General features: G+C 42.5%; 1 protein-coding gene across 2 annotated transcripts; it reads right to left on the reverse strand.

The window, feature by feature from the left end:
- Positions 1-23506, reverse strand: GDPD1 (glycerophosphodiester phosphodiesterase domain containing 1). 2 transcript variants are annotated; one of them, XM_090025523.1, is made up of 10 exons: positions 23301-23506; positions 15577-15619; positions 11120-11255; positions 10438-10483; positions 10121-10239; positions 9549-9638; positions 7679-7812; positions 6271-6330; positions 5677-5728; positions 1-4123 (listed from the first exon to the last, which is right to left on the reverse strand). In XM_090025523.1, exons 1-10 carry the CDS (start codon positions 23434-23436, stop codon positions 4001-4003), a joined length of 939 nt encoding a protein of 312 aa, XP_089881649.1. In that variant the 5' UTR covers positions 23437-23506; the 3' UTR covers positions 1-4000. The 2 variants fall into 2 exon arrangements, with proteins under 2 accessions (XP_089881649.1, XP_089881650.1); XM_090025524.1 differs by lacking the exons at positions 15577-15619; positions 23301-23506 and adding an exon at positions 13455-15561.

The raw sequence follows: 23506 nt of genomic DNA on the forward strand, positions 1-23506 counted from the left end.
CTCAGAAATGAGTCTCTTTATTTGAGTCAGGGAAGTCAGAATGACCGAATATTCAGATGACAGCTTTTGTGAGCAAATGCATTTTAATGTGTCACATTTCACAGGGCTTAACCTTTGCTGGAAGAGAACAAATAAGGACATCAATTCATAGTTTTCCACAAGGAGCAAGAGAGGCCGATAAGCATTCTTGCAACTTAAAAGTGCATGAAGTATTTTGCAGCATCCTTCACACATAAGATACTCTGCCACAGGTATGACACCACACAAAATGCTAGACAGCGGTAAAATGTAAAGTACCTGAAAACATCTCCCTGAGGGAGATGAACACACTGAATACAGTGCAAGTCTTCACCAAATGCTTTTCTGTACAACATGTTTCTTAAGCCTCTACAACAATTTCTGGAGTATTCAAAATCGTGATAGAACAAGCATTTTTGAATTTCTGTACAATGATGTAGGCTCAGTAATTGTTTCTATAACATAAGCAAGATAATACCTATTATGCAGTGGTATTCATAGAGTCATGGTACAAAGCCTCATTCAGCCAAATGGATTCCAGTGTCTTTTTGTCCTAGGGTGGTAAGACGTTGGTTTTTAGCAAAAAAATACAGGGGGGGTGGACGTGAATAATTTCAAAAAGCGGTCGAACCCTGATCTCTTGTCATCCTTGACATCTCCAAAATTCAGATGCCAATGATAAATTTATCAAAGACTGAAGCCATGTACAAATGTTGCAGCCACGAGCTGCATTTAGATGTGGGAAGTCTAGTGGACATAGCGTGTACTAAGCACCCATGGAAGAAATGGAGATTTCCAACACCCTTTCCACAAAAACAGAGAAAGAAGATTGGGACGATGGAAACTTCATTCATTTAACAAGTGAAACTTCTCATGATATATCATTTTAATGACCAAGCTTCGGAACTCTACATAGAAAAAAGAGTTTATTTATGTAGGGGTGAGGGGAATTTTAAGTCTAAAAATCAAGATACCACCCTTGCAATGAGACACAGTTGAATTTTAAAAGCCACAAATGGTGCTTTTACAAGTCTTAGAGCATTTCCCAATTTAAGCAATGTTTTTTGTCTTAAAAAAAAAGTGCAGGTGCTAAACAGTAGCATTCTCTAAAAAGGGAGTTATCCTCCCATTAGGACATTTATACTGGAAATAAGAAAGCAGTGCATTCAGAACAGGAAAAAAAACACAGGATGTTCCCCTCTCACTTTACACACTGGGCTGATGTAGCCAAATTGAGACAGGGCAGTTTTCCTGGGGATGCTCTATTTTGGTAGGCACCTGATGCACAGACGTGGTGAGCTGCGGGCAGAAAGATGGATGTTGCTCATTTCTGTACTAAAAACGGCAATGCACAGCTATTCTGTAGCTCTCCATTTCCACTAGAAAGCAAGAGAAGGTGCAACTGTTCTGGTTACACGCAGTTACCTGGCTGGGGCTAACTGATCTGGACTGAGAACTACAAGTTAAACATAGCAAGTTACTGAGGATGCATCTTCCGCCTCCTCCTCCCCCCAGTAAAGAGTTAGAACATGATGTGTATTTGCTCTGATGCTGAGATGCTTCAGGACTGACTAGATTAAAGTGAAATCAGATCCACGTCTATTTATAACTAGCTACATATTTTAAGCACACCATTAACTTATTTGCCACCGACATTTGTTGACTTGATGCAAAAGAAGCGCCATGTATGTTGTTTCATCTGCTAAAAGAGTATGTTCCGCAGAATGTATTTTCTCTCATTTCAGAGACATGACGCAGATGTAAATTAATTACAGCTACTTAAGAACGTTCGTCCGTCCAAATGAACTCGACATTCTCGCTCTTTGCTTTAGAAGGAAGTCTTTGCTGTACAGTGAACCAGCTAACAGGCTTCACAGCTGCTGCCCTGGGGTGTGAGGCTGGGGGATGGGAGACTGCAGAGGGAAGCAAAAAGTCCTTAAAAGTCTGAGGCAACAGGGGAGTCACTCTTAGTTCAAGCTGTTCCTTCATTAAAATATTTTAAAAGTCTTACAAGTAAGTTAGTCCTGTGTCTGGTGAGGTCTTTTCCTATTGAAGGAGGTCCTGTTCACAGAGGAGTGTCTCAAAAAAAATGTCACGTGCAGATACTGAAGGTATACAGTTTAGTTTCTCACGTCTGTAGACGGATCAACTGAACCTCCTGCAGGTCACCGTGTACAGACAGACCAGAGCCACCTAAAACTACCTGAGAAGAACTTGATACAAAAGCAGCAATGCCAAACACAGAAACATGAAATCAGAAGCCCAGTTCCTTGCTTGATGTGCACATGTGAGAAGGAAACGGCATGTGTAATTCTAGTAAATACCATATGCCTTCCTCAGACACTTGAGATTCCCCGGCTTGTGCCAACAGCATTCGTTTTAGCTGCGTGTACATCCAAATTCCATGCGTGTTGAGTTTACTGGTTTTGGTGGAAAAGGGGTCCCCCCTTGCAGATAATGCAGACCCAGAACAAACCACTGCTGCTCCGAGTACCACTACCGCACATACAGCATAAATTTCTTTTTAAGAGGAAGGAGTATTAGGTAATATATTCTTAGGGACGTCTCTGTAATAATGAACACTGATCTACTGACATTATTAAATCTAGCTTGGCCAAGCTATGTTTAGTGGGTACTTTCTTCATTGCCTTCAGATTCCCTGGGCCAATCTTCACTCTCCATTTCCTATATTCCCTCGCATTAAAAGTGATTTCCAACCCATCAACCCAATGGGATTCAGCCACTGTGAAAGCATAAAGGCACCTTCGACCTTAGTTTCCCTTTTAAACACAAAATTGGATTCAATTTCTCCTATCAAGGGTGCGGTGAATCCTTCTTTCTGGAAAACTGGCTTGCAAACTGCTAAAGTGGCACAATAATCTCATCTACAAAGTGAGACATACGAGTTCTGTTGGTGCTACAGTGTGTCAGCCAGAGCAGCAGGACTCTGATGCTGGTAAAGATTTTTCAGAAATCTGTCTGGTATACCACAAGACAGAAAAGAAAAGAACACTTTTTGTGGACACTACGTACTTAGGTTAAACACGGAAAATGCTGTTAGTTTGTTACACTAAACAATGAAGATATGCAAACGCTTGTGCTTTAGAGCACAAGTCTTGAAACAAAGTCAAATTTCTTCTTCAATTTTAAAGGAGTAAAATTTGTCTATAAATTTGTATGTAGGCAAAAAAGAGATACAGCCCTTATCTGCAATAATAATTTTTTTCTAAGCAAACTGAACATAATGCAACAGTTCATTCAGAATCCAGAGCTGTGCCTACTTAAATGCTTAAATTAAATATCAAGTTAACAAGTCATACTATTGTGGTTACACCAAAAGGGGAGCAATTACAGCTAGAGATAAACTCCAACATCCTTTTAACAAGAGCAATTAAGTAAACCTATACTGGCCTAAACGTTTCATTTTGGTAAAATTACAGTAACGTAAATTACCATCTTTACTGACTACATTTCACAGGGCAAACTGTCCAGGTATCCACAGATGCAACCTTCCTATTTTCTCCTATGTGCTAATTCATTTCCCTCCCTGCACACTACTTGGACATTATCAGCTAACTCAAACCATGAAAGGTACGTATAGTGACGTACAATGCTGAAATTATTTCTACCCAACAGCATTTGACTGGAATGATTTTCATGCGCTACCATTTGATGCCTATAAACGGGCACTTGTGATTCTGCATATGATCTGTGGGTATCCTATCCGCAGCCTTCTCTCTTTATATCACCAGTAGCAACAGAACTATTAACAAATGTAAACTATGCCATTAAAATTTAAAATAAATAGAATAGTATATACTACACTGTGTAGCAACTTCAGAATGAGGCAATAAAACCCAGGTGATTACATCTTCCACCATTAGGCAAATGATTTGTGTGTATGGTGCTGAAAAATTCTGATGAAAGAAGGAAATCCTTGGCTCACTGTCCACTTTTTAAGATCTTCTTTGATTTTCCTTCTTCACGCTGGATAATGACGCAAAAACTCCTTAAGCCTTGTTGGATAGTCTGTCATCACTCCTGTTGCTCCCAAATCAAATGCTCTCTTATATTCCTGTTCTTCATTCAGTACCCATATATACACCTACACACAAACACAGAATGGAGTGGTCATTAAGGAAGTCATCATTATTAATAGGAAACGTGGATAAATACAGAAGATTGTGGCCTAAATTATCTAAATAACTTGTTCGGGGGGCGGTGAGGAGGGCAGGAGGAAGCCAGGTGTTTCCTGGATACTTGCAGCATGGTATCAAGATCATATACAAAAACAGATACCCGGCTACAAATTTAGGGGAAAAGATTTTACCAACAAATGGCATAAAACCCCAACTTCTAATGGTCTTTGAAGGGAGGCATGCAACTGTTCAGATATCCCAAGTTAGCAAAACCATTTACTAATATGTAGAGCTAATAAGGGGGGGAAATAGGTTAGGAGATTTTACAGAAAACATTAGAAAAAATAACCACTTCAGATCAAAAGTGTTTTAAATTTAATGCTTCATCAAAAACGTCATTAATCCCATGCACTTCTGGAAATTCAAATCCTGAACATCATGTGCTAATGGCTGACATTTAGAGAGCAAGTTTAAAACAGTCTATGGATCTGACCAGGCTGCGATCCCAACAGTAATTCATAAGCTGCTCACCACAGACAGGCAAGCTAAAATGCAAACAATAGACAAGAAATAAAAAAAGGGAAATTTAGGTAAATTAGGCGAATTTTTAAATGCATTTTATTTGGATAATCTAAAATGCTATCGGCAACAAGGATGAGGAAGTGTATGCATTTATAGGGGTGCACCGATTAAGATTTTCTTGGTTGATACTGATAGCTGATTATTAACCAAAAATATCAGCCAATGCCGATCCAATAACTGATATTTAGTAATAAATGCAAGGCACTTTAAACTATGGACATAAATAAAACTTTTTTGTTTTGTTTTATATTTAACAAACACATACAAACTAGCTTTAGTTCACACACCCCCACTGCCATTTCTAAGTGTGGGGTCGCTGATACAGAAGACAAGGCAGCATTTTAATTACAGCAGCTCTAGGAGGTGAGAGGGAACCCACGTGTCGGGGGCCCTGGCCAGAAGGGATAATTATCAGAAAACATTATCAGCTACAACGGCCAATAATGTCATTTCCCTTTTAATGGCGCTGATCTGATAGGCAACCAATATTATCAGTGCACCTCTAATTTTAAATTATTTTATTTTGATAAAGCCTGTTAAAACACATACCACGACAGAGCCTGCATGTATGACAGCTCCACTCCCTGCGACATTTAGGAGCAAGTCTTTTGATCTGGAAATCTGTTAAAAGGCTTTTCATGTGAAAAAGCTTCAGGTCAACAGTGAAAAAAGAAGCTGCAAATATTAGTAATCAGCCATAAGGCTTCATTCATTTAACTCACTTGAACATCTGTAAAGGCCATTTGGTTAACACCACTGCATCCTTTCAATTACGAGAGCAAATCTGCTTGCTGTTCCAAGCTCTGATTTGATTATAAGAATACGAGGAGCTGAAATGGGAGGATGGGGCTAAACTTTCCTGTATTTTAAGCTTGTTACCAAAAATGCCATTTCATAAACTACAAACCAGTTTGCTTTTAAATATGCCATACTATACCTGAATGCCTCGAGCAGTAAGGTGGTCAAATAAGGTTTTCCTCATTAACAATCTGCAGAGAAGAAAAAAGAAAATCTGACTCTGTCCAGCAGCTGAAACATGCTAGGCATCTCAGACTGTGACTGCTTCATAATATCTTAATGTTTTGTGCCAAATGACCCACCAGAGTACACAATTCAGGACTTCTGCTGGCCAGAGCACCTATATTTTTGGGGTCAGGCAGAATTGTATCAAGCAGTGTGGCAGAAAATGGCCATGTGAAATGGAAGGTCAGATTCTGTACCAGTGTACAATGACAGGAAACTACTAAAGTAAAAAGTAGTTCAAGTTTATTTTATGGGTACAAGAAAGATTCCTGCCTAATGGTGGTGCTCCTTGGTGTATATTGCACAGGATAAACATACAAGTAACACAGAGAATGTGGGAAAAGATCTTCTTGGTGTGCTGCATGGGATGCCTATCACATTGCCTGATGCTTACCAGATACAACTATTTGACAATGTGCAAACCACTTAATTTTAGTAATAATCAGTCCTAGTCGCCTGATGTAACAGTCAGCATATAAATACATCACGAAGATATTAAAAATCTTACGCGTCAGCAAACCAGATGATAAACTTTTGGCTTCTTGTCATTTTGTGTGGTTCTTTCAGTCTATAAAGAGAAAGGAAAAGGACCTTAAAATAGCATCAGCTCAGAAAAGTGTCACTTGAGATAGTATTCATGCAAGGAAAAAGTGTCGACAATCTCATGATGTCACAATAAGTTTACCAACATTTACGACAGAACTAAGTGCAAAAGAAGTCTTCCTCTGCCTCCAAGACCAATGCCTTAGCTTGTGTTACAAAGGAGAAACAGGCTGTGATAAGTGCAAAGCAGGAGAGATGCAGTTTTAGTTAATGGCTTGGGTAAACAGAAGTTCCTAAGATATTTTAGCAGCTCTGACACTGCCTTGATTCCTGGCCTTCACCGGGGCATGTCACCCTCGCCTCAGTCTCTACATTTGACAAAAGGTAAATGATATGCAAAGCAGCATTCTGTGAAACACATTTCTATATAGGAGTGCAGAAGTGCTAGACACTAGCATTGAGCCAGAATCAAAAAAAGCAAAGGCAGTTGATTTCTTCTGCAGGAGGACAGACAAGATAAGCTACCGTACACAGGAAATGTGCTAGGTACATGTATTTAAACACACATCCTGCTGCTAAGACATTCAAGGTTGGATGTAGGCATCTTTGAACTAAAATAGAAATGCTATGTTTTCATTAAACACTCATTTGCGTAGCTTAAAACTGACAAACAGGAAAAAATAGACAGGTCTAAAAATGTCTGTTTTGAATAGACACCGTCTCTCTCAACACTGAGATATTAAAACCTTACATTTTTCTAGTGCCTTCCACCCAAAGCACTTTATTCAAACAGAGGAATAATTTGAAAGTGCTGAAAAACATACAAAGAGCAAAGTTTTAATAGCACACTGCAATACTACCCATTTCTAGGGCAGCTGGGGAGATTTAAATGAAACCAGTTCCTCAGGTTGGCTGGACACGCTACACAACTCCTCTTCCCTTCTCATGAGTGGAGTCTCAAATAACTCAATGAAGACTCATATATTTACCTACAAACTGAAGAGACTATACTTCCAACAGAATTTGATTCCTAGGGCTATGCTTGGGCATTAAGAAATGCAAGATATTACTGAAGTTTTGATGAGAGTTTTATTTGAAAGCTTGTTGAACATTACTTCAACCATGCAGTTGGTCCAATACAAGATATTACCCCCGCCAAAAATCCTTGCTTCTTGCATAATTCCTGGACCACCACAGCTGCATCACCCTTAACACTACCGCTATTTGTTTCAGCGTTCAATTTTTTCTTTGAAGCCTCCCCTCTAAGAAATGTCCCAGGCAGCTTGAGAAATCTGACTACCCTGTGCCTGAAGTCTGCATGGCCATGTAATTTCCGCGACTCCCGCATCACAGGTGTATGGCATGTCACTTACTTGAGAATGAGCGAAGGCATGGGTATTTCTAAGAACTCTTCCCTGAAGGGAATGAATGGCAGCAGCCCCGTGTAGAACAAGCCAACAAGGAGGAGGACACGTTGCAAGCAGAAGATGGTAGGAATGTCTGCATTCTGTAGAGCCAGAAAAATAACCCAAGTTATCTAGCAAATTGCTGAAAGCTTTGCGATGAAACTGAATCTTCCGCCAGCCTGCTGTAAACTTGAGCGCTTGTGCTTAAAGGATTTAAAACCTCATTTTCCAACTGTCCAACTTGCATAGGTTTGCCCTCAATTTTGAAAACGCTGCCTGGTAGCCTTGTTAAAGTCCACAGCAACTGTAAGGGGCAGTGGTGGGCATGAAGCCATGTATTTTAATGGGTCAGGCACTGTGCTACCTGCCTCCTTGTATAGTCTTACAAATGCTTGCAGGAAACAAAGTGGCTCAGCACTTCCTGTCTCTGACCCCTGGGATCATAGAACAGATGTGCTCTAACTGTGATCCCCACTAATGGTACATGAGCCTGATGTGAATTCGCTTCACAACATCAGTGAAGTACAGGAACAGGTACCATCACTAAGAAACATAGCTGTAGCTGATATGGGCAGGCAATGCTGTCCGGTATCAGTACCAACAGTTGAGCACCCTCCAGCAAACCAGGAGGGCTGTATTCAGACATCATCGCTTATTTAAAATAGTAATGTGGTTTAGACTGCATCCAGAACAGCCACCAGAGGGGTAGAAAAAACAGCCATCAGCCTCATGATGCCCAGATTGTCAGTGCCCCGAGTCTGAAGAGCACACCAGCTTATATGACTATGGGTGAGGAAAATCGCCAGTGGGGGGAACCCTTAAGGGAAACAAGGGGACAGAGACGAATTCTGAAGATTTAAGCACCAAAAGGCAGGAATAGCCTTACTCCCTCTGCCATTAATCTGATCTTGCCTACCTTTTTTTATTGATCCTGTATCAAAGATGTGTGCCACATTACCGCATAGTGCAAAAACCCTACCAAAACTAAACTGGGGTTATATCAGCACACAGTACCACTTTTACTATACTGGCATATTGGTACTGACACAGTTTTAAAGCAGTTAAAGGTGTTAGTGTTTGGTATAGCTAGTTTCTGTACAGGAAAAGGAACAAGCCTATGCTGGTATAAAGCACCTTTTTACCAGTATAACTGCGTCCAAACCAAAGGCTGTACCAATCAATTTTAGCACAAAGTCAGGTCCCGGGACATTCCAAAACAGGCAGAGAGTGGTAGGGTGCCCGGGCCTTGTTCCTTGAATGTTTTACTATAGAGCAGACAGGTCTTTAGGAACCTCTAGAAGACAGAGTGAAAGTTGTCGGAAGGGCTGTTCTAGTTATCAGGTGTAGTGATCCAGGCAGCACAAATCAGAGAGCACATGTAGCAAACTAGGGAGGTAGGAGAGAACTTCAGGAAAGTCCAAGAAACAGCAGGATGGAAAATTAGTTTTGAAAATGAAGAGAGCTTAGCCCTGATGCAAAAGGGAGCCAGAAGGCAAGAAAGGGGTCTGTGACAGAGCAGGAGAAGAGGAAGTATGCGAGGAATATCAGTGAAGCATCAATTAAATACATTTGCATTTGTTAAAATGAACACAAATCAATGATTATAAACATCAGACTTTAAAATTTATCAGCACTTCTATGTCTGTTATCAGCACTTCTGCTTGTGGTTAGCGTCATGGTGCTACACCAGTTCTGAGCCCAATAAAAAAAGCCCTGTGTATATGGGCAGAACGCCTCATTTACAGAGTATTTTTCTGTGTTATGACCTTGCTTAAACAGACACGCAGGATGGAGACTGAAGCTTCCACTGGGTACTGGTATTTCTTTCAGTGCTTACCTCCTTAACACATTTTGCTACAACTTCATGACTGACATTGCCCCACACAGTCAAATGCTCTCGTTTGTACTGGCTCACCAACTCTGACACCTGCAATTAATAATGATTGGAAAGTTCAGCACAGTGTTTTAGATCAAGATGTGTAGATCACTAGCATATCTAATTGAAAACACTTGGGGAATTTTGGAAAAGCAGAATGCCTAAACTGGAATTTGACAAAAATATCACAGGTTCCTCTTATGTGATATACCATGCATGTACTTGGGCCATATCTTAGTGATATGAGGGTGCCAAATATCAGAACCTCACTTTTGTACATCCCCTGAAAAAAACCCAACAACAGTCTACTAATGTAGTGTCCCCTCCTTTGCATCACACTGAGGCACAGATTCAGGTCTGACTCGGGAGGAAGAACACTGGCCCCCAGATCACCAGTATGCCTCCTGCAACACCCAAGGCTGTCCCCACCAATCTGTTACCCAAATGCAGATAAGACCTGACCTCTGCATGATATGACTCGAATTCAGCTCAAGGTGATTTGGCTGTGGGAAGCAGTAAAATGTATTACACACCTTCTTAATCAGCACGTTGTTGTTCACTTTGATGTCAATATTGACAGGAGTTTGGGGGAATGCCTCAAACACTTCCTTCAGCAGTGGAATACGATTATCTTTACCCTCACAGTGGCACTCTGGGAAGGGAAGTAGAGTTTTAGGTCACCGCTTCAAGTTATCAATACTTTGCAGATAAAAAGAACCACAAAAAATACTCAACATTTTGATCAACAGTATAAAAAGAAAATAATTTCTAAAAGCATATGTTTTGAGCTAAGATGATCCTGACCCTATCCCAGGGAAGCCAAATCAAGGCTACCCCAGATAAAAGTTACCTTTCTGAAACGTGACATCCAACTTGCTGAGATAAGGCGGGAGCTCCTTTAAAAATACAGAGGAAATAAACATTAGTACACCGATGCAATTGTTGCATTCCTTGAAAAAGCGATAGCGTAACACGTTTTAAGCCATCCATTGCAAATTCTCTTGAAAGTAAAGGGAATGTTTGTATATATTTTTCAGGACTCCTTGCCTGCAGCCCCAGCACCAAAACAGCTTTATGATTTGTCCAGAAGAGGACATAAATAAGAGGGAAATATTTTTCCACTTAACAGTGAGTGAATAGAGACTGTTTCTGAGAATCTCATGGATGACTCCAGCAATTCTGTTAAAATGCTAGTGTAAACGACACAACCGCAAGAGACGTGTTTAACACAGTCACCTAGTGCTCTGACACTCGGTGAAAGGCGCCCTACAATGAGCAACACACTGGAGGCCACAAGCACAGCGTCCATTGTTTCCTTCCCTTCTCCAGTCCTTCAGCTTTCACCACTGCAACAGTAGAAGGGCTGGAGTGCTGTTGTAGCCGTGGGGGCCCAGGAACCACGCAAGAGGCAAGGGGCTGTGTGATATCTTTTACATGAGCTGACTGCGTGGTTGGGAGAGGTACTGGATGAGCTCTCAGGCACAACGTGCATTGCACAGCCTCCCCAGCTTTGACGATCTGCTCCAATTTACCGAGTACTTGAGGTCAGATATATTGATGTCAACACCAGTCGATCTCTTCAGGTTCTCATCATGCGATACCACCACTTGCTCATCTTTTGTCAGGTGACAGTCTAGCTCCAACATGTCTGTCCCTATCTTAACCGCACTGCAACAAGAAAGCAAGTTTGACAAATGTTCCCTTTTGGAACTTACAAACACATCAGTTAAAAGACTTCATCTAGTTAAGTTAGATTGAAAGGACTTTACAAATGCAATGCAACAAATTCTCATGACGTATCTATGACAGATCTCAACAATTCTCTTTTTTTTTTTTTTTTTTTCCAGGGAAATGCTGAGGCACAACTTGCACCAAGCCACACGTGGAGTCAGTGTCAAGAGCTGAGCCTGGAGCCCCTGTGCTCCCGGGTCCTTTGTCTTTTGTCCTCTCTCTGCCAGTAACATCCAGGTTTCACCACGCTAACAAGTACCTCACCACAGAAGAACTATCCTTGCAGGACAAGGGCAGGCCTCGCTTTCCATTGTCATTATTCCAGAATTTTAGACGCCTGACACTTTAGAGCAAAAATATTCACTGCTGGCAAAGTCTTAACCGAATTTCCCTGAGTTTCATGAATGATGTAGGGTTTTCTTCCAAGCAATTAAGGTTGCTTGTTGCTCAATTCTTTGCTAAGTATGAATGACAAGTGACACATGAGGGGCAAGGTAAAGAAATACTGAACGCTTTAGCATGGTGATTCTTTAAACAGGCAGCCTGATTTAAATGAGCAGGGATGGTATGGCTCAGGGGATTACCAGTGGGACTGAACAGCTTGCGTTTTGTACTACACAAGAGATGCATGGCTGTGACCATTGGAGAAATGCTAGATGCCCCATAAAACTAAACGCTGCACCCAAGTCACTATCAAACAGGAATACGTATGCCACAGAAGCCAGTTCTCCCATACCTCTGCTAGTCTCAGTCAAGGGAAAAAGAGCCAAAATAGGTCAAATTCCCTCTGTCGACATACAATAGACACTCACCGATCAGTTCTGACACAGGGTCTGCAGTGGTACAGAGCGCCTCTGAATAGTTACTGTACCGAGTTGTTTTGGTAAAATTTAAATTAGTTTTAGTTGACTTAATAAATCTGGTTTTGTTTCAAGGTTTAATTCACTGCTGTTGGTCTCTCCTTCTGAAAACTGAAAGTCTAGCTTTGACACTTGATTTTCATACATTGAAAATGAAGAAAATCACAAAAGGCTGGGCGAGAATCATTTCAGTTTTGTTTCGGTTTTGCGTGCTAGATGCTATTTTAAAATGTGTGATACTGAGTGACAAGAAGCCTCTCGAGCCAGTGTGTTAAAAGGATAAAGCATTGACTTTGAAAGCTGTAAATGTCACTCACTTAGAAGATATGGCCTCATTTTAACAGCACTAAAAAGTAGCCAAAGGTTAAGTAATGACAAGTACACATACTATTATGTAACGCTCTACTGGGCTTCATGGGCAAAGATCTGAGCACAAGGAGGACTTAAATCTTTTTGCTTTTCTGAGGGAGTTGAACAGAGAAGGCGCATTGTTTTGTGTACTGCACATATCCAAATATATTACTTCTTTGACCAGTGAAGGTGGTCAATACAATTTGATATAACCACATTCATGTTTAGGTCTTATTTTTCATTTTAATGGGTTTACAATGAGTTTAGAATGGATTTTTATTTAACACTTACTAAGAAAAACCCAGATTTTAATTTTCATAACAGTACACACAACTGAATATGATCTGTTTCATTGTCTTGAAATTCTCCGAATAGCAAAACTCATAAACCATCAACAGGGGGCAGAGGAGACAGAGAAATCCTTGCAAGAATTGCTGCAAAACGAAATCCCCAAGCAAATCTGGATTTGAATCAGCTGCGTATTCTCCAATGACCTGTATAAAAGACAGCCAGGAACTTTACAAGTGCCATTACATTTGAAAATCTTTTGGTTACAACAGCAAAATATTTTTGTTCCCTTTGCGCGTGAGTCTTCGACATCTGCAGACCGAGTTCAATAACAGCATTTTGGCCCTCATCCAGAGCTCACTAAAAACATATAGGAGCCTTTTCTTTGATTTAATAGGCTATGAATCAGACCCTTTAATAAAATCGGGACAAATCAGAAACATATGGAGGCAACAGAGTGATGCAAATGTCACAACTACTGCCAGGATGGCTTTTTTTTGCCCCCTACACGATTTCTGGCTTATATCTAATGACAAGAAAGACTGGGAGTGTGTCAAAGTAAAACCAGTTTCTTATTAACGACTACCTCGGAAAGGACGTGAAGTGCTACGGGGACAAATAATAATTATACAATTACCTGCTTCCAGGTGACTGAATTGCCCCGAACAAGGCAACTTCTCTAATCCAGGACATTTGTCAAATTAACCGACATTTCATTTCACTTTCAGAACTTGCTACGAAATGGTAACGTTGCTAAAAACTTCAGTGCTCACGCCGAGTGGAAGCAGCAGAACAAGAGCGCCGATTGTCAACAGTCTTGAGCAGTGGCCAGGCTGTTACTACCTCTGTTGTTAACGGGCTTCTCTTCTTACTACTTTGTGTTTTCGGTTGGAAACGACAGCTTGATCGGCAGCACATCAGAACGTCTCGAACCCACACTGCTCCTAAAAGGTCTCGAGATACTGCCTGGATGCAAAAATGCGACGTCTGAATAGTATTTTGATACTGCTGGCCGATGTCCACAGGACTTGAGATGTAAGACTTGTGTTCATAGCTCACAATAGTCCCACTGTCTGTTTCCCAACCGCCCCAACTCTTTCCGAGTAGTGGAAAATATCCGAAAAAAAGCCTGGACGTTCGTTCATGTTGGACACCGTCCAGATCAGTACAATGCCTACAGTTTACAAAGACCAGGCTGACAAGTCCTGTAATTTCCCTATGGTCAGCAAATCCACTAACGAGCTACCTCACCTAAACAAAATCAATTCTGACAAGAAATGAAAACACAGTAAAAACTGAAACACGAATCTCCTGGCATCTAAATAAGCTGAGGTCCTAGGGACACAGTAATACGTTGCAAGTTTCAATTACAGATGCAATTAAATTGCTGTTGATCCATATAGCACACCAGGTCCCAAAATAATTTAAGGTATGTGGAAAAAAACAAAGATGTATTTTCCCTAAAGAAATTGTTTTACACCTAATATTACAGTGGAAAACATTTAACCATACTATAAAATGTAAAATCCCAGAGAAGCATGTTTGCACTGTGAAACAGTGCAAAAAAAAAAAAAATACAGTCAGTGGCACACAGGATTTATAACTGAAATCAGATATGAATCTGGCAGAGATAAATACTGAAAAATCCAAATACCACCTCAAAACACTGAGTGATTCAGAGACCACTCTGCCAGGCAGGAGCAATGACCTCTGAGTTTGGAGATACTTAAATAAGAGGAAATTATCCAAGTAAGAAATTTGCAATCTACCCTTCTGACACATGGATTCACTAAATTAAGGAAAAGAGAAAAATCTGCTAGACCTCACCTCATCCAATTGTATTCAAACTCTAGATTGAGTTTAATGTTAAATAGTCAAAAGATACAGCTTTAAAACTAAGGCAATCTATTAAATAAAGGCCAAGAACATGGTAACCAACTGCTTTGAGAAATGTGTGCTAGCCCAGTTCAAGAAAGAGGGGGTTTACAAACCCACAATGCTAAGCTGCCATGGAGATTAGAAACCCAGTGGCACTTTTCAGTACTGCTGTTTGGTTAGAAATACTGGCACTGCTGAATATTCTGGAAGAAAATGTACTAACAGATGAGGCTGCTAAGCATAAAGAAAGTTAAAAAAAAAAAAATCAACTTCTTAGTTTAATTCAACTTCTCACTTTTTGCTCAGCTTCAAATGGCTTCAGTGCAGATCACTGTAACATGTGAACCATACAAAAAGCTTTTTAGATTTATTTATGAACATGCTGACTCTCTGCATGGCATCCTAAACCTATTGCCAAGAACTGACACCAAGGTTATTGTTTCCAAATGCACTGAAGTCCATACTAACCATCATCTTTGTTACAAGAGACTTATTCAGCTGAAGACATCATGCTTCTCACAGGCATCGCAACAAAAAGCAAGCAATGTATGGCATATTTTGCCAGTTGGCACATATTCCCTAGGAGTCAGGTGTCCTAATACTCTATTCACAAATACCACTTTACAGTAAAACCAGGGGCAAGTCACAATTTCTGTGCCTCAGCATTTTCCAAATTTTACAAATGAGAAACTTAGCAAATCTCTCTCGTTGCCTGAATGAGAGACGTTTTACAAACGTAAAGTATGACAGAAATAGAATATTTTATCTCAGACAGATGATCTGTGGCATATGTGTTTCTTTAATGACACAGTCAGAAAAAAAACCAACCAAATAATTAAGCAAAGAGTAATACACAGAGCGTGTGTTCCTCTTGTACTCACTGATGAAATGCGGTCATTGTATTTTCCAGGTTCTCCCCGGCACCTGTGGAAAATGTTAAAAACAAATTAGAAAAAAAGAGACTAGAATCCCCCCTTTCCTCTCTCCTCCAGATCCTGCCAGCGAACGGTATTAACATATTGAACTGAACGAGTGAAAAATAAGTATTGTGAAGAAACAGGGCCTGGAAGAATGAATACAAGGTTGAAGTCAGGAACTTGGTTCTAACTGTAGCTGAGACTGACTCATTTGTTTTTAATCTTAGCAAAGTCATATCACCTATTTGTGCCTCAGCTTCCCAATCTGAAAAATGGGTGGAAACCCTAACTTACAGATGTGCACTAAACCTTTGGGTCTGTATAATCCTTGACTATATCAATCACTGAAGTGTTTAGCCTGTATAACAGAGAACAAAGATGTTCAAGCTTTGCTCAAAGGCCACAGTGGGAATTTGCACTGAGACTTCAACTCGAGGAACATAATACTCTGCTTGGACCCTGCAGCTCTAACCTGAAAAAATGCAGATGAAGGCCCTTTTATATAGAATCTCACAGGGCTATTTCAAGCAAGATCTAGCAAGGACAAAATCCATTTAAGAGGTGTTTCTTTTTCTGAATTATATTTGTTCACATAAGACATCAGGAGCACAAGTGAACCACAAGACTCGATAATCAGATGTGGCAATGAAGATAACCATCTACTACAAACAACGAGTCACATAAAATACCTTCGTCTGATTGACACCTGTCCAGTGATCTGGGTTTACCTGCATCTTGTATTCATTAAGTAAGAAAGAAAGGAGCCCAGTGCTACTTCTTCACCAGTTCTGTAAAGTAATTAAGATATTGCTAACTCACTGAACATCTTAAGCTACAGCTTACATATGCATTTTTAAATTAACTCATTTTCAAATGCAAGAAGATAATTTCAGCCTCCAGCCAGGGAGGTTTCCAATGTCATTATTTAGAAAGCGAGTTGAACCCAGCAGCTGCATCGTCCCAAAGAAAGGAAGGTCAGTACTGTTAGACCCACTCACATCACAGGAGAACTGGGGCTCAAGTATCTTTGGCCATGAAGGCATGATCCATAATGCAGCAGCAGCAGCAGCGGCAAGAGATCCATTTCAGGGACTGGGGAGTAAGGAGAGAACGAACGCGGGGAGAAGAGTCAACTTAAGCTCCAAGCCCATACTCCCTGTGCACACTCCCCAGTTTATGTACAAGAGAAGGTGAAGAAATGCCTCCTTTTCAGCACTGAAACCTCCACTAGAAACATACCGCTCTAAATGTGTTCTGCATTGATCCTGCTTGAATGAGACAAAAACAGATCACAGCTCTAGACCAACATGATAACACATGCCTTTTTGTAAAAAAAGTCAGCAGCAATATCAATGTTCTCCAACTGAAATCGCCAAGGCAATGGCTGGTCCTCATGGTGCCGCTTGTTTCCACCTACTGCACTTGATTAAAAGAAGATAACCTACACATCAGATCCTCACCAGTTCCCTGTAGTGACTTGCTCCAATTTGTCACAGCATATCATCGCGAGTGGGGAAGGCGGCCTGAGACGCACACAAGCTGTAGTCTGCATTAAAGTGATGGGGATAATCCTGGGCCACAGTTTACAACAGCCCTCAAGTATTTTAAGACCGTATCTCAGTTGTACGATACGTAGCATCTTTTGCAACTTGGTGAGTAGATCAAACATGGTATAAATTATAAAGCAGTCCTATTAACTTACACCCTACTGTTTGCTAAATGTACACATGATATACATGTGAGGGGCAAGGATTTCTTTGGGTGGTATCTTTTATTGGATCAACTGCAAACGTGGGCTAGAGCTAGACTAGATTTCAAATGGAAAGCAGCAGCTTGTTTATCTCTATCCCACCTCTGCAGCTGGTCCAATAAAAGTGATCACCCAAAGAAATCCTTGCCACTTGCATAATTCCTGGACCATCACATCTACAACATCACTACCACTACCATGAAGTGATGTATACCACACTGTACCGAGCTGAGGAAGACTGTGCGCCTGCCTTTTATGCAGCTGACAACCTAAATACAGAAGAAGCAGTCATAAAATGTTCTGAATTATGACCAGCTGAATTCATCTGCCAGGAGTATATATTGGATACCAAGCTGGAAATACCAGAGAATAAAACCCTATATATTAAAAATGTAGTACCAAAGGCTACACTAATAGGGTGCTTTCTGAACCAATTTGAATAATATCAACGGAAGCCTAATTAGCATGCAAAAAGAAAAGACATACCTCGAGCCGTGGTGGCCAAAAGAACATTAATTTCAGCTGGCAATGATACACAAATGAACTTTCCTGCGAGCCAGGAATAAAGAAAAGATTTACAGGCGGCACATGACATTTCCCAAAGTTTGAAGCAGCTTTCAAAAAAAATTGCCCTGCAGCGGGACAAGCAATAATGATACCTTTTTTTACTCTGGGAAACATCTTGCGTTCAACACTGAATTGAACTTGAAATTTAAAGCAACTTCCGCCTGAGAAAGGAACATTTTACTGAAGAAAAGACCTGGACAAATTTTAGTTGCCCCTTGGTTATGACAAAGGCCGCGACCACATTACTGACGCATGTCTATTGTTTTCCTATTTCTTTTCTTATTTTCTTGTTTGCATCCATTTAGGTCACCCTTTATAAAGGTTATATCTGGTTTCACACCTTATTTTGCTTTGCTACTGACCCAGGTAGCCTCAGGAGAGATGGGTCAAAAGAGAGGTAACAAAAGGGAATCAGGGGTTTAAGGCCTCATCTACTTCCAAAGTTAGCTTAGCTTAACAATGATTTTCAACTGCCTTAGTCCCACCATGGCAAGACCACTTGCAGGCACGTTCACTTGGATTTGAACCTGGCATATAGAGATGGATAAATCACAAAGGACCATCCTCACCTGATGGCCGGAGTAAGAATCTCAACTTATCTTAAGCTTCAACTTCTATCGCAGCCCAAAACCTACAGTAGCAACAGTGAATTCTAAGTGAAGACTAAGGGAAAAACCAAATCAATCTTCTGTTTTCATCAAAACCGCAGCATCTTGACGCGGCAATCTGGATAGAAAAACCTGTAAATAAAGTTCTGACTGGCTTGACCAGCTACAAGGTACCAGTGGGATAAAGGGGCCAGCAGCAGAAAACCCTGTTTGCAGTGCATTTTGAGGAGTGGAAAGAAATAACCAGAGCAGAGAGTCAACGGAAAGTTTCAAAGGTACTGGAGTGAATATATCCAGAACCTGACAGTCAGATGAGACAGCTGGGGCTCAGCTGCCTTGGCTGGAATAATGGTCTGTGCTGACCGAGGTCAGTTAGCAAGGTGTGTAGAGGCCCTGGGAACAGAAGGAAGAATTAAAACAGGCAGGATGAAGCAAAAGCATTAGCAACAAAATACATAACTAAAACCAGCGAGGCTCCATCTCCGAAGGGACCGGATTTTTCCGTAGCAGAAACAGAAATCTGATGCGAGACCTGGCCACTCACTTCCTTCTCAAATTTTGAGCATGGGGTAATGTTACGGAGAAATGTGGTAAGAGACCCATTAAAACGGATGTCTAGACCCTGATGGTAAGATCCGCTTTGCTTGAGTTCTATTTGAAGATTTACGGTAATTAAGTTAGGAAGCAGGACGAAGACGCTCAGATACCACAGTAAAGGATATCGTCTAAGGACCTAGCAGAAGATTAAAATCTGTGCATGAGTGCGGGAATGCAATTTAACGTCACTCAAGGGCAGCCTACCCAGTGAAAGCATGTACCGTTTAATAAGGAAATCCTGTGAAACAACTAAAACAACAAGGCTTTAAAGCGATGTACGGTAGCAGCACTCGGAAAAACTAAGTTTAATGAGCAAACCTGGCACTAATCTGGAAAAGATCCATATTAAAAAAAAGTAAACCCCTTGCCAGGAGCGATAGAGATTTTATCTTTTGCAGATGCTCAGCCTCTGAAATATTGTAACGCTTGCACTGAAAGATAGAACCGAAAGTTGCTGAGTTTGTACGGAGGAAAGTGTGGTAGCTCACTAGGGGACTAATTAAGTTCTCTCAGGGGAACTGCCGTGTTATCAGTCATATTCCCTCGAAATGTTTGTTGCAATGCTCTGAAACAGTAGCTCTAGTTCTGCAGCAGTTCCCACAAAACAACTTGTGAAAGCAGAACTGAGTCAAGAACCTAGATTGCTTAACCAGCCTACTTGCTTGGAAGTGTTACGACTCAGTTCAGTACATGTTTTCTAGCACATCACATATCTACGCTTCTCTCTATTGATATCTTTTTCGCACTTACTTTCTGTGTCAGATCTCTCAGGCCCAAATAAAGGCAGCTTTCCTTCCTGGCACTGCTCACAATGAACCTAGCTTGTCACTACAGGGCTGGGAAATTGGGTCTAAAGCTATAACATTGCTAAAGGGCCAAAAACCATCATCGTGAAAGAAAAGGGTCAGGGACAAAGCTACTAATTAAGACAGTTACAAAATGACGGATTCTAAAAACACATGTGGAAAGTGAGGGCCCCTCCTTGCTCATCCAGTTTCCTTATTAAGCACAAGAAAATATATGCACTATCAATTATTAAGACGGACACTTATTTGTGCTGGGTTTGATGACTGGACCATACTTAGGAAGGGACTGCAAACCAATCGGCATAGCCAGCATGGTGTGCATACAATAGAAGCGCTCGGTTGCTGACCCTTGAGAACTGGTATTTTACAAAGGTGAGAGCAGCCCAAGATTTTCTGCAAATAACAGATGAGGACTTCCCTGCAAGTGCTGTCAACTGAGACAGAAGACTCTCCGACATCTGAAGCCTGGGCTGTCATGCTTTTCGAAGAGCTTGTGTTTGATCACCCATTTCAGTATAGAGAAATTTAGACAAGTTAGGACACATCTGGAATTCTGATTTTGATCGGAGTAACCCAGTTGTATCCACGGACAGCACCGCTAAAGGGTAGGGAGCATAACTCCCTGAGGATTAAAGAAATTGCACCACGCATGCACTGTACGGAATAAGGGAGTTGGCCTTCGGTCTCATGGTACTGACATACAGCGAACAAAACCCGTTGCAGTATCTGGAGTCCGGTACGACTGCCCCAGTTGTACTTCATAGCATGAACCAGAATAAAGATCAGTGCAAAGGCTGTTAGCCTGGTCACACCTAATGGATAACTACGCAGGTGAGTAAGCCTACCTAGCACATAGACTTCAGGGTTATATATCCTGATATGCCAGCTGAAGGAAAAAAAGAAACAACCACATGATACGTGCAAACCAAGATAAAAAGTTAAAGTCACTGTAGGGAAAGAAACCTAGGTTTTAGAAAAAAAACCCAACGATGTCTTTTTGTGATACTGTTATGGAAACAGTTAGATTGCAAACATTCTAGTACAAAGCCTGCCGCTTCCTGCAAATATGAAAATTAAGACCAACCAGAAATTAAGTGAGAAACCAATTACTCTGCTTTGCTTGCCTAAGACAAACGAAACCAGGTAGTAAAACATTAATAGAGAAAAAAAGGTAAGTCAGATCTAAGGCAATGTCTAGGATTAAGGACTCCTGTACTTTTTAAACTACTTAATCTGTTTTAACTTTAAGTTAAAGTACAGACACTACTTAACACTACTTAATATGTTTTTAAATCCCTGATGCATAAATTTGCAAACACCAACTGAGGCAAGACACAGAGGAAAAGGTGATGGGGAAATAAGTTCATCAGGGGAAAAGTACAAAGCCTGTCACTGTCACAAATGTTCAAGAAAGTTGCATGAGGTGGCTGGAAATAGTGCAGAACTGCCCTTGCCCATTGGAAGAGGTGGAATTTAAGGTCTGCTGCTTATGCTTGCAGGGCTGGGAAAAGATGGGGAAAGTTTTAAAAAGAATCTTCCAATCAAGGGGAAAAGCAGGCAGCATCGTCTTGGAGCAAAAAGGGAGAAAAGCAGGGATGTCCACACTAAATTAGATTCATGGTGCTTCTACTTCAGTACCTTGAATCTAACAGCAAGTGGTACAAAAACAGGTTCACAGCAAAGCTTATAAGCATTCCTTTGAATTTCTGCCTGTGAAAAACCGCTGTATTTTAGAAAGCGCACCAGTGATCAAAGGCAGCTCCAGTTCTAATGTTCATGTTAAAAGGACATGGATGGCTCCTTTCCAAATACAAGTGATCATTTTTTCCCAGATAAAGAGGCAGAATTACAATCCTCCTCAAGGATGTAAAAAGCAGGTTTCCCAGGATAACATGCCTCAGTCATATGTCAAAATGGCTTTGCCATTTGGATGGAGAAAGATCCTATTAAAGGCCTTATCATTAAAAAGGCCTTCATCATTCTTCCACGAGTGATTACAAGTTTCCAAGAATTTACTTCTAAAAAACCCCTCATTTCCACCTACAATTTGCAGTCGTTGCCATTCAAAAGAAGGCACTAGGTACAGGTGCCAGTGACATCCTCATCAGCACTGCCCAGCACTTGGGCGAGCAGCCTGGGGGAAACTCGCCTGATTCAGAGTTGTATTGCAAGCAAGAAGCACAGACCAAGTTTGCACAAAGAGATCAACTTGACTGCAGTACAAACAGCATGACTTTTCTTTTGCCAGGGCGCTGCAAAGATAAACCACAAAAGCGCGTTCCTAAAACAGACGGACGTTTTATGACTCGGAAGGGACGCAAAGCCGAGTCTCCAGCGGTTGCAGCCGAAGACACCGTACAAACCCGCTCATAAACGTATCGGGGCATCAGAAAGACGGCTACTATTTTGTTGCCACCAGCACCCCTCTAGGAAGGCTCCTCTGACAGCTGGAAGCTGAAGGGGAAACGGCACAGAGAAATCAAACCCCTTCACCCGAGGGTGTAAACGGGGAGGCAGCAGCAGGGCTGGAAACACAACCCAGGGGCCTGCCAGCGAAGCCAGCCCAAGTCTCAGCTGGGGATGGAGCCACCTGCCTGCCCGCCGGCCGCCTGGCCCTGGATCCAAGGCGAAGGGGCCGGTGGGACCCAAGCGCGGGTGCGGCGGGAGGTGTGGGGGTCTGCATGCACGCAGGGGCAGGTCTCGGCTGCCTGGGTGCGCGCAGGGAGGCCAAGCTGAGGACGAACAGGTGCATACGGGGGGGAGGGGGCAAACTGAGGACTCAGGGGTGCATGCGGGGGGGAGGGGGGGCAAACGGGGGCCACACGGGTGCATGCGGGGGAGGCCTGAGGAGGAAGAGGCGCAGGCGGGGGGGGAGGGGGCAAACTGAGGACTCAGGGGTGCATGCGGGGGGGAGGGGGGGCAAACGGGGGCCACACGGGTGCATGCGGGGGAGGCCTGAGGAGGAAGAGGCGCAGGCGGGGGGGGAGGGGGCAAACTGAGGACTCAGGGGTGCATGCGGGGGGGAGGGGGGGCAAACGGGGGCCACACGGGTGCATGCGGGGGAGGCCTGAGGAGGAAGAGGCGCAGGCGGGGGGGAGGGGGCAAACTGAGGACTCAGGGGCGCATGTGGGGGGGAGGGGGGGGGCAAACGGGGGCCACACGGGTGCATGCGGGGGAGGCCTGAGGAGGAAGAGGCGCAGGCGGGGGGGAGGGGGCAAACTGAGGACTCAGGGGCGCATGTGGGGGGGAGGGGGGGGGAAACGGGGGCCACACGGGTGCATGCGGGGGAGGCCTGAGGAGGAAGAGGCGCAGGCGGGGAGGGTGCAGCGGCCTCCCCCCCCAGCCCGGCGCGGGTCTCACCGCCGCGGTGTGAGATGTGGCGGCAGCGGAAGCGCTGGCGCTTGGGGCGGTGCAGCAGCGCCGGGCACTTGAGCAGCACGGCCGAGGTGAGCAGGTAGCCGCCCAGCGTGGACAGCACGTAGAGGGCGGCCGACATCCTGCCTCCCCGCCCGGGCCCGGAGCCGCCGGCGCCCGCTTTCCCCGCGCAGGCGCAGGCGCAGCCGCCG

Source organism: Crocodylus siamensis, chromosome 13, assembly GCF_052110815.1.
Source record: "Crocodylus siamensis isolate JL-2025a chromosome 13, ASM5211081v1, whole genome shotgun sequence".
Lineage (NCBI taxonomy): Eukaryota > Metazoa > Chordata > Crocodylia > Crocodylidae > Crocodylus > Crocodylus siamensis.